At 39.9% G+C, this 12,341-nt stretch overlaps 1 protein-coding gene across 5 annotated transcripts in view; it reads right to left on the bottom strand.

Moving 5' to 3' along the window:
• The window catches only part of CELSR2 (cadherin EGF LAG seven-pass G-type receptor 2), a 104,577-nt gene that overhangs the window by 33,878 nt on the left and 58,358 nt on the right, over positions 1–12,341 (bottom strand). For all 5 annotated transcript variants that reach the window (XM_087719879.1, XM_087719881.1, XM_087719878.1 and 2 more), the window contains exons 6-8: positions 3,022–3,179; positions 2,073–2,236; positions 1,683–1,808 (exon numbers count right to left, since the gene is read on the bottom strand). In XM_087719879.1, the coding sequence (XP_087576005.1) occupies positions 1,683–1,808; positions 2,073–2,236; positions 3,022–3,179 (448 nt within the window). The remainder of the gene's footprint in view (positions 1–1,682; positions 1,809–2,072; positions 2,237–3,021; positions 3,180–12,341) is intronic.

Genomic DNA, 12,341 nt, shown 5'->3' on the forward strand with positions numbered 1-12,341 from the left:
ATATAAGATTCAAGAAGAGGTAAGATGGTTTACTCCATTTCTGCTGAATTGCTAGAGCCTACTATATTGGTTTCTTGATTGCTGAAAATGTGAGAACCAATCAACTCACTTTATAATTATCAACATTTCTAGTCATTAACGTTGACAATGAGGTGAGGACCCAATTACAAAAAATCCTAGGGGAAATGGATTATGCAGATCCCTTCTAGTCAGGATTCAGGCTCAGGCATGGAAAAGAAATGATGCTTCTTCCTTAAAAGATGAGCTATTTTGAAAACCTGGATGGGGGGGGAATGCATTCTTCTTGGCTCTACTAAATCTTTCAGTGGCATTCAACAATATAAAGCATTGTACTCTTTTGGTCTGCTTGCAAGGGCTAGAGTTTCACTCCTATCTAAGCAAATGGTTTTAGTGGACTGTTATAAAGGCATAGTATTCAAACCCATGGTTGCTCTAATGTGTGGTACCCCTGAGCCTTGTGCTATCCCTGTATTATTTAACATTTATATGAAAACTTGGGAGAGGTCATCCATTGGCTTAGGTGGGGTGTCACCCACCTGTGCTTTACAATCAGTTATATGCCACCCTACATATTCCATGGAAGTCTTGAATCTGAGCTACTAAGCCCTGGATGGAGCAAGACACACTCAGATTAAGCATTAGCTAATGGAGTTTTATGTTAATAACTACCTAGACATTATGGAAACATTGATCCCAAGGTTTATTTTTAATGGGGTTTTTCTCCCTCCCAAATAGATGGTTTATGATTAGGGATCCTTCTGAACTTGTGGTTCCTGTTCAAATAAGAGGCAGAAGCCATGGTCAAAGATTTGACCATGCCTAGCTCTGTCTAGTATCCTAGTTGCAATCCTACCTTGATCAGGATATCCTTAGAATGGAACCACAATGATCACCACTTGCATTCTATGCTCCCAGTTCGGGTTGGATCGGGCGAACCAGTAGTAGCGGTGGCAGGAGGCTCCACCCACCTGCCTGAGGTGCCCAAACTGGTAGTAAAAAAATTGGTAACCCACCACTTTTCTGGAACCACATGTGGTTCTTTCATCCCTCTGCTGCAGCTCCCCGTCGCCAGTTGGCTCCACAACTTGATAGGGCTTTCGGTTAGGACAGGTAGAGGAAAAAGTACACCATACTCACACTAGGAAGAGACTCTACGGTTGGGGAACCAGACTTCTGGTCGCCTCCAGAATTGAACGGGGGGCTTTCAGTTAGGACCTTTGTGGCTCTTTGAATGTTTAATGTTGCTGATCTCTGCACAAGGTACTTAAAAGACCATTTCATTCCATTGTGGTGCTGTTCTGAGATGTTTTTTTACTCCTTGTTATAACCAACCAGACATATGGGAGCTACCTTCATAAATAAGGGCTTGAACCACTGCTTCTCTATCCCTGTAATTTTTGCTAATTTATATTGGATGATATAACCTCTTTAGAAGAAAGAGTATTTAAGAGATGGGGGGAGAGAGGAGAGAGAGAGATCCATCCATGAATTTCTAGGACATTAGCATTCCCATCTTTTCTTCTATTTCTTCTAATAATTAGAATAGTATATTTTCTGTTTCCTTGGAGCTAGGAAAGGTGTGACTTCCTGATATAGTTCCTGGCAATTAGCACAAATGTCATTCCTAAAAAGCACCTTCTTTAGCAGCTTCTATCTTTTACCTTGTTTGCAGTCCTTGCCTCCAAACCCCAGGGGACATTCACAGGTGAAAGTATTCCACTGGTTGACACAAGTTCCACCATTATGGCATGTGTTGGTATCACAAAAATTCTTCTTGGCACAGCAGCCTGAAAGGAGAATGTAAGAATGCACTGGGAAGGATAGTAATAGAAGCTTCTCCAGGGATTACAAAAGCTTTTGCTGAATTTGCTACTGAGTAATGAGGAGCTAAGTCATGATTGAAAGTCATTCCTATGGATGTGTTATACTGCAGACAGTGGCTAGGGCCTGCTGAGGTGTTCTCAATAGGTGGTTGTCTGTTTGCCAATTTCCATCCACAGAAACCCCAACCATTTGCTTACACTTTCAATTTCCCCCTAAATTCATCATACCAGGCAAAGTTCCATTATTTGCAATGAAGTCAGCCAGGTCTACATCTTGATTATCAATCAGGAAGTCTCTCATGCAACCTATAAAATGCCGGTTCCGTACTGGGAAACTCTCAGGAAGGTCAGGAATACCACCCAGTAACAAGGGACCTGTCAAATCCAAGGATCTGTAAAGTCAAATTAGAGTTATTCAAGAGTTATTCATGATCAAGGGGGGAAAAAATCTGCTTGCAAAAATTGTTCTGACCTAAACAGATATTAAGCTGTCATCAGTCACGCATTATATTAAAAGAGTAGACTTGTGACCTCAGAGTCATTACGAATCTAATTTATAATAGAGGTTTACAGTAGAAGTTTGAGATTTTAGCAACTCATAATGTACTGTATATAAAAGTGCAGCAGCAGAAGATAGCAGGGAAGACTAAGGAGTAGATCATCACCATCTGAAATGTCCTGCCCTGAATATAGTCTTCACTTCTCAGAATTTTCAGCAATAGCCAAATTGACTGGGGTATTTGGGAGTTGAGGTCTGTTCATACATCCAGAAAGCACTCGGGTTAAGGAAGATTAACGTAACAGCCAAATAGTATTTAGAAAATAGAAATAATGCATTTTGGAACATGCAGTAGTATTAGTTCTCATGATGGTTACAGGCTTATGTACTCTATAGGCATCCATGCAACATGTCAAACTACTAGCTTCCTATCTCCATGAATACCAGCACATTAAAGCAGATGACCAATAAAATCTATAGTACTTCACAGTCTCATATAGGGTAAAGTTGAGCCAGGGAAATTAATAAAGTTAATTATAGCCCCACGGCTTATTTTTCTCACAGCCATTTCCCCACTGAATAACTCCCGTAAAGTCAATCTGCTTTCACCCATCTCTATTCAGTACTTATTATTACAAGCTCATCAGGTATATTTAATAGTGCTTGTAAAATTCTCACTTCTTTGTGCCTGATTGTGTCCCTTGAGCTGAACAGGAATAGTTTCCTAGAATAGAGCCAAATTTCAAGGCCACTGAAGTGTCACAGTCATCTACTGTCACCACAGCTACTTTCTCATCTGAAGGCCCCTGTGGAATTCCAGACGTCCCCACGACAGGCTGTGAAAAGAAAGCAGAATTCTGTTATAAAACTTCAGGCCAGCCAATTAATGGTTACGACAGAGAATATTGATAGGGAGGCACAGAATACTGACCAAAACCTACTGAAAAATGCAAATGCTCTCATATGGCTGCTCCCAAATTAGGATGAATTTAGTAAAAAGGCCCATTTCTAATTTGCACTTTGCATACTCTCTTTACACCCCTCTCCAGTTGACTCCAGATGCACCATCCCCATGATAAATTGGCTTCTTTGAAGGTTTTTTTTTTAATTCCACTCTTGTTTGTCTGAACCTGGAGCAAAGTTAGCCTTTTTCCTGTGAAATGATAGGGCCTATGAACAATTTCTACTGACTTTGCTCTTCTTCAACATCACCTGTCAGCTCCTGGCCACAATTAAGTATTTCTCAGCATCCATTTCCTTAACTATTCTAAGAAAGGAATTTAAACAAGCCTATCAGGCAACTCAATCTAAATCCTTCTGTTCACTTCCCAGTCAATGCCACAAAATGGGGGGGGGGAGCAGCTTTCCTCTGCTTGTATAACTTTTAAAGGAGTTCTTAACACTTGTAGTCAGTTTCAAAATTCCTGGCTAGGTTTCCTGTTTAAATAAACAACATGAATGGAACTGAAGTGAGCCCTTAGTCTCTCTCCCATCAAACACATGAAAACCCACAAACATACCTGTAGAAGGTGTAAACCGCAAATCACAACTAGGGTTGGCTCTATTATGACAAATATCAAGTTGCAAAGATGCCACCATGCCACCAGTAGTTATGTGTATAATGAAGAGTCTGTTTCCCCGAAATAGCTGGAAGATACTCTCCCACAAAATGTAATTACAGAAATAGGCAAAGCATCACTGAGTGGATTGCACAGACCCATTCAATAGAGAGAAAAGGGAGAAATGGAAAATTTAAGGGAAAACCACAAGGTAGCATAACAAACCATTCTATTTTGTATATATATCAACTTTTAGCAGCACACCTAGAAGGAACAGTGTCCTGACAGTCTAATTGCATTCCTTCCAAAGGAGTTATGTTTACTGCAAATGGTCAAATGCACCCAAAACATATATCCCCAAAAAGAAAAGTGGGTGCAAGCACTTTCTTTCCATTTTCTTTTGTGTTGCATAAGGTTGAGAATTTTATTCTGCCAAGGGACAGGATGCTATTTAATCCCAGTTTTCATACTGGAGGCAGAATGAATGCCTCATGGTATTCCCTGGCTGTTTCCTGAATTTCAAGGCCAGCAGAAGTGAACATGGTTGTGGTTGGCTTCAAACTGGATTTTCAGACATTTGGGAGTGGAAACAGATTGAAATTTATGTGATGTGAAAGAGTCCTTCGTATATCTCAGAAATACTTGCAGGTTCAGTTAGATGGCACGGTTGTGCTTCTCAGGAAAAAGAAAACATGCAGAATGCCTCTATTAGCTGTGATGCTAGAAATCAGAAGAAAACAGCTATGTTGGCAGCTTAATGCCAATGGCCAAACACTTTCAGAACACGTTTGCAGTTTTGATACTTAAAAATCAACAAAGCAGTAAATGGGTGGAATTTTTCCCCTGTTGCTTCACCAAAGGTATTTATTTATGAAGCAGTGATTCTGATATGCACTAGCAATGATAAAGGCAGAACTAGGAGCTGAAACCTATTCTGATGAATGAGGTTATGACCCAAGATGAATGCATTCTTTATGTTTGCCTGGAGAGAATTTAATGATCTAATCTTTAGAAATAGATCCGACTGACTAATACAATGTTTTATCCTTGACTATCAGCAGGTAAAGTTTCAACTAGTTCTATCAGAATCGGTAAGACCTCTCTCTCTTCTCTCAAAAATGAAAACAGCAATTTTCATGATGACAAATACTGTCCAACTATCTGGAAATGCATGGACCTCAAACGTATGACTTCTGTAAGTAAAGCATCAAGCAGGCATCACAAAAAAGGTGAGCTTTTTCAGATTATAGGGCTATGATGGATTTTTTTAAAACAATATATGTTGGGACAAAACTGATTTAGAGAAATATCAAAGTTATTACCGTATTTTTCAGAGTATAAGATGCACCTTTTTCCCTCAAAAAAGAGGCTGAAAATCTGGGTGCGTCTTATACACTGAATACAGCAATTTTTGCCTCCTGAAGCCTCCGCCCCTTTCACCAAAATGGCCGTGCAGAGCCTTATGGAGGGTTTCAGAGAGCTCCTGGGGGTTGGGGAGGACAGAAATGACTCCCCCCCAGCCCCCAGCAGCACTCCATAAGCCTATGCATGCAATTTTTTTGACAAAAAATGGGCCCGTTTTCACAAAAAATGGATTGTTTTTTGCTAGTTTTTGCCCTCCCACCCCCCAAGAGCACTCTGCAAGCACCCCCAAGGCTATTCATGCCTTTTTTGGGGGGGGGGAAAGGACCCTTTTTGTGAAAAACAGGCCTTTTAGGGAGGTTTGCAGAGTGCAAAAACTTTTTCCCCCCTTTTGGAAAGCTCTTTAACTGATGGATGAGAATTACATTGATCAAGTGCTGTGCCAGCAGAAACACCTACCTGTCTACTGTATTTCTCTCTATCTCTATTTCTCTCTCTATCCTTCTACCTACCTACTTACCTACTCTCTCTCTCTCCCTACCTACGTACTGTATTTCTCTCTCTCTCTATTTCTCTCTCTATATATATTCCTTTCTCTACCTACCTACCTAACTACTCTCTCTCTCCCTATCTACTGTATTTCTCTCTCTATATATATATATTTCTCTCTCTCTATCCCTCTACCTAACAACCAACTTACTCTCCCTCTCTCTCTCTCTCTCTCTCTCTCTCTCTCTCCCTACCTACCTACTTACCTACTGTATTTCTCTCTCTTTCTCTCCCTCTCTATCCCTCTATCGACGTACCTACTTTTTTTTAAATTTGCCTCTTCAAAACCTTGGTGCATCTTATACTCCGCTGCATCTTATAATCCAAAAAATATGGTACTAATAATTATTACTAATAATAATCCTAGTATTTTTCTAGATCAATTTTATCCCAACATATATTGTCCCTTGCATATAATAATAGTAAACAAGCAGTTTATTACTAATACATGTTGGATAATTGAGAAAACCAAATATCAAAAATGAAACTATGCAAGTGGTCCTCACTTAATGACCACTTGTTCAGCAACTGTTTGAACTTATGATGATGATGAATTAGTTATACCCAATACTCAAAGTTCCAGCCATCCAGACATGACCCTGAGAACCCATGAATGCAGTCTAGACATTCAATGACTGCCATTTCAGTATCCCAGAGTCCCCCTTTACTGTTGCCATTTGTGACCTTCACTGTTGGATTCTGAAAGCAAAGCCAATGGGGATGCTGGCAGGAGGTTGCAAATGGCAACACATCACATCCAGTCTAACATGGTTAGACAGTCAGGATTCACTGAACAACATCAACCAAAATTACCAGAACTGCTGTCGCTAAGCAATTATGTGACATTGTGTTTTATGATTGTATCACTTTATAATGGAAATTCCAGTCCTAACTGTTGTTGTTAATTGTGGACTACCTGTATGTGCTCCATTGACTATAGGCCTTTCATTGTGTTGATCACATCAAGCTGTAGAAGACACTTACAAAAATGGGAATCATTTCTTCATGAGAAACCTCTATATAGGCCAGGAAATCACAGTATGGACAGAACAGCACTTGTGATCTTAGAAAACATATACTCCAAAGTTCTCACTTGAAGTACAAATGGCTACGCTCAGACACATGATGTGAAGATATAATTCTCTGAAGGAAGGATCTAATGTTGGGGAAGGTAAAAGGGAAGAGAAGAGGATAACCAGCAGCAAGCAGGATGGTCTCAGTTACAGCAGCAATGGCTGCATCATTGGACCTGAAAGACCAGGTTAGGGACATAGATCATCTTGGAGAAAATCTATCTATGTGGTCACTAAGAAACAACACCAACCTGATGGCACATAATCAATTCACAAGCAGCAACCTTTGTGAAATTAGATTTTTTTTTCCAGCAGCAGTGGGCAGATGTTGCTTTTGTAAAATCTATACTGTTTGCCGGTAATCAGTAATGGAATATATTTCTAATGAAGACCATAAGCAGCATGTAATTTACAAATACAAACCAAATTTCTCATAAAACACTCCAAATGGCACAAATACCTGCTTAAAGTCAAGCCTTTAATAATTATGTGTTCCAGAATGAGAAGAAGCAGAGATGAGAGATTAGCAGCTGCCAGCGACAGCAGAATTTATTTATACCTTTCAATTTCATATGCTCTTGTGAAATTATTCTTTGCTTCTATTTATAATTTATTTTAGGTAATTGTTATGTAATTGTCTTTTTTGTTCATGAAAATTGCAGAAAAGGGAGGTGGGGAACCAGATGATAACTTCTTTTAAGTAACCCTGTTGCCATATGTTTGCATTATTTTTTCCCATTTTTTTTCCTTTCCAAAACCAAATTCAGAAACAAGAAACATATTCAACTGCTGTCTAATGTTAGGATAGGTTGTGCTAGATTTCACCTTAGAAACATCTCCAGTTACATTAAGAGCCCTCACAGCAACGCGCACCATTGTTTTGCAAAATGCCTATTGAACTGTCAGATGATGTAGAACAGCTTAAAGGTGTGCGTTTTGTCTTATTAAACAAATAAAATAAAAACTTGTTATCTAGCATTCTCCCCACCTATACTTTTCATTTTATACACTGCTGGAGGGACAAAATATCTCACAAAGAGACTCCTGACAAGGTGCCTGTTTAGGAAAATGTGAACAGATAAGCATCTACAAAATCAGGAAAAGAGTAATCATGACTTAACCAGAGAGGTATCTGTTTTGGAAAACCGGTGAACAGATGAATGTGTCAGATTAAAAATCTATTCATATTTTTTTCCTTTTCCTTTCTGGAGTCAGTTACTAAAGCATATAGAAAAATCCAAATTAACTCCATTTGCGGCCGTCATTTCTACACTCTTTGTTCTTGCTGTTGATTTTTTTTACTGCTGCTTTTGATTTATTTTTTTCTTCAGGTATAAAATGTTGATCCTGCTCATGAGGATACCATCTACATTTCAAATGGTAATTTAATTATATATCTCTTTAAAATTTGGTACAAATTCTCAGGCTTCTTTTCATAAATGCATTTAAAAAAAAAATCTCCACAAGGCATCCCTTTGCCTTTTAACTAACACAGCGTGCATTTTTCTTCTGAAATCTCTCTCTCTCCGCTTTTGTGTTCGTCCATCATGGGGCTGGCCTATCCTGCACATTGCAAGGGAAACCTATGGGTCACCAGTGGCAGTGTTGTTGGGTGAAGGCCTTGACTACAGTAGCTGAAGAACGATTCAAAGGCCTGGCTCAGGAAACAGGCCAGTTCCAGACAAAGGAAGCGAAGACAGCTACAGGGGTGGGGGTGGGGGTGGGGGTGGGTGCCCACAGCAGCAGGTCACAGCACAGCACCAAGGGACTGGCAGGCAGCCCAAATCTTCTCTCTGCCTCTGAGTCACTCCTTCTCTCCAAACATGCAAAGCAAAATGGGAGAGCGGAGAGGGAGGAACTCGGCTTAAGGTTCAGAGCACAGCCCCCCACACTTCAGCCCCAGGCAAATCCAAGCAAACTTCTCAGAGTCGGAGCTAAGTCTAAATTTGCCTCAGTTCAAGTACAATCTTATGTGATGGCTTTTGCAAATGGCAGGGACAGGGCAAAAGAGAGGCTTCGGTCTGAAAAAATCTACAGGAGCGGGATTAGAGGAAGACTGCAGCTGCCAATCCCGCTTTTGTGCAAGCAATAGAAGCAACAGACACCCGTGCTTTCAAGCTCCAGGTACACATACCCACTTTTGGATAGCTGACACTCAGAGACAAGTTCCACAATACAAAAGGTAGCATATGTTTTCCCCTCTGTTTTGCCCAGAGGCAGTTCTTGTTTGCCACAGGTTATTAAACATGAGGCTTTTACTTCTCTGGGATAAGATTACAGTGTTTTGGAATTATTGTAGCTTGAAAGATTTGTGAGTTTGGTAAACCGAACTTCTCCATTCTGCCATTCAAACATTTTAATTATATAGTGAGGGGTCCTCAGCTAACCCACTGTGACAAGTCACAAAGGAGCGCTCTCTTTTTTCAACAAGTCGTTATTCCCAACCTCCTCCACATCTGGAGGACATCAGACTGGTGAAAGTGCTTGATATCTGGCTACAGAGAAAAAGAACTCATGGAAAGTAAAGTAAGTAGAAAGGAGTCCAGGAAACCCAATTAGAAAAACACCAAAAAAAAAAAAAAACCCCAGGAGATATAGGTATGATAAAAGTTTCATACAATTTGTATGAAATGGCAGGTAACTATGAAAACAAGCAATGGCTGCATCATGGCCTTTTAGAGGGGAGAAAATCCTTAGTTGCTCCTATTGTTGAGGGATGAAGAATGAGGTTTAACAAATGATAAATGCAAATGTGGGCATTTTAGAAAACACAGTTATTACCCCAAATGAGTATCTAAACCAAGAATGGGCAACTATAGCACCTTTATAATCTGTGAACTTCCTGATCCAGGAATTCTGGGAGTTGAAGTCTACAGTTCGTAAAGGTGCCATACTGTAGTCATCTACCCCTGTAGAGGAGGAAAATATTCTCAATATAGGATTCTTGATGAAATAGGAAGAAAGCTCCCATTATCATCAATACATATAGCAGCACCAAGACCACACATGCCTGAGAGTAATCATTATTAGAATTGTAAGGGGAAATGGCACATTGGGAATTCCTTTTTGACCTGCCCAAAAAACAGCCAACTGAAAGTTACTAGAGATGTTTCTTTTTCAGGAGAGATCCAATCTCTATGAAGCCGAAGTCTTCACATAATATGTCCAAAGTATGATCATTTGAGCCTAGTCATCTGTGTCTTGAGTTAGAATTCTAGGTTTGTTTAATTATTATTGTTCATTTTCTTGGCTAGCAAGTGCATTCTCGGGAGTCTTCTCCAATACTGAAGTTAAAAAGCTATTCTTTCTATTTTGCTTCTTCAAAATCCAGCTTTTGCTTCCCTAGAGCACCATAGGGAAGCCATTGCCTGTGCAATTCTGTATTTCTAAGTATACAAACATCATGGCATTTGAAAATATTTTTCAAGGCCTTCATGGCTACCCTGTCAAGTGTTAGTCTTCAGCATATTTCTTGAGTATTGGCTCCTTTACTGCTGATAGCTGAACTCCAAAGGCAGAAACTAACCAATATCTTGATTGTCAAGTTGGTTACTGAACCTGCTGTCATGAGTTTGATCTTCTTTATTTTTAATCTTAGTCCCATTTTTTTCCACCATGCACCTTCACTTCCATTATGAGAGCTTGCTGATTCTTTGCCACTTCACTTAATCAGAGTAGTATCACCAGCAGAGCATAGGTCATTAATATTTCTTCATCTCATTTTAAAACTCTGCTCATCTTCTTCCAATCCACCTACCCCCAATATATATTCTCCACATAAATTGAATAAGGGGACAGTATCAGAGGTGGGTTCTTACTGGTTCAGCCCGGTTCAGTGAGTAGGTAGTAATTCAGGGGGCCACACCCTGAACCGGCTCTATCAGTGGCACCATAGGTGCCGCCATCTTGTTTTTTGCTTCTGCGCATGCGCAGAAGCATTTTTTTTTACTACTGTGCATGCGCACATAGCATGCATCAAGCGCACACAGACCTGAAGCATGTCCCTGAGCAAATCGGCAGTAACAGAAGCTGGAACCCACCCCTGGAGAGGATACAGCCTTGTCTCAGTCCTTTGCTAACTAGAGCTAGTGTGTTTTGCCATCTTCTGTCCATACTGTGGTTTTCTGACCTGTGTATAGATTTTACATGAATGCAACTATTATGTATTCAAGGATTCCAATTTTTCTAAACATATTCCAGAGATAACTAAAACCAAAACCAATACTTGGATATACTGTATACAAGCCACAAGAAAAACAACAAGGACTGGCATATGGACAGCAATATGTTTTCTGCAGATTTGTAAATGGGAGGGGAGCCCTTTACCCGAGCTATAAGACAGAACCCTTAATCTCCTTTTATGGTATACTAGTAAGATCATGCTTTACTGTTTTTTTATCCTTCCATAATGTAGTCTTAATATGACTTATCTCTCTGTCAGTTCATGGATATTCTGCATTTTACATTTAGAAGGGGGTGATTTTGTTTTCTAGCACACTCCCTGAATCCTTCAATTCTTTTCACTGGCTAGAGGAAAACAGGAGTGAATTTTTCTACAGCTCTGCTATTCCCCCCACCCCTACCTCCACCCCACAAGTGCGTATGTCTGCACAGAAACACACCCAATCTGTTATTAAACTAAGTTAAATGTACCAATAAGGCAATGCCTAGGAGGACATGGAACAAATATACTGAGAACTATTTTTTGGATCTACTTTACTGACACACGACAACGGAGAAATCGAGAGCCAAGAAAGCCAAGGTTAGCCACAAGTATGCAATGAGCTATCACACGCTTTCATTATAGGAATAGTTGGTAGAAATAGCACATTTTGCCCTAATTGGAAATCCTTCTGCTCATTACAAAGAAAGGGGGAAAGGAGCCTCACTTCCTGTGTGTCCTAGCTTCCAAAGCTAGGATAAAGAGACAAGGCACCTTCAACAATTAAGCAAGCTCTCACATGTTTGGACAGAGATTCACAGTGGTTTTTAATAAGCTGTATTTATTGCTCTGAAAGAAACAGCGGGGCTACCTTATTACCACTTGACAGGCATGGCACTGAAACCCAGAGCTTGCTCACTTTATCAAGCACTCCAAATACTGGAAGCTTAGCCACTCTTACAAATACTTAAAAGAGCACTTTTGTCAAACCTCCCCCCAACTTCACCTCTGGCTGCCATAGTGTGCAGGAAAAACAACAATCCAATACAGTAACTGCAGAGAATCAACAGTAAAAGCTAACACATCTTGGTTTCCAGACAGGATAAGCTAAGGATAACACATTTTTAGTTTGTTTAGTTTATCTCCCATGTAATTTGCATGAAAGCATTTTTTAAAGAAAGTAATATTCTGACAATCCTTAGAGTCATAACTCACAGGGCACCTTTAATTCTTACAATGTAAGGTAGGAGGGAGAGTCACAGAATTATTTCTACAAAAAAATCAGGAGCTTTT

The sequence above is a fragment of the Thamnophis sirtalis genome, unplaced genomic scaffold, assembly GCF_051295495.1.
Source record: "Thamnophis sirtalis isolate CommonGarterSnake01/CBP01778 unplaced genomic scaffold, rThaSir2_p1.2 scaffold_7, whole genome shotgun sequence".
Lineage (NCBI taxonomy): Eukaryota > Metazoa > Chordata > Lepidosauria > Squamata > Natricidae > Thamnophis > Thamnophis sirtalis.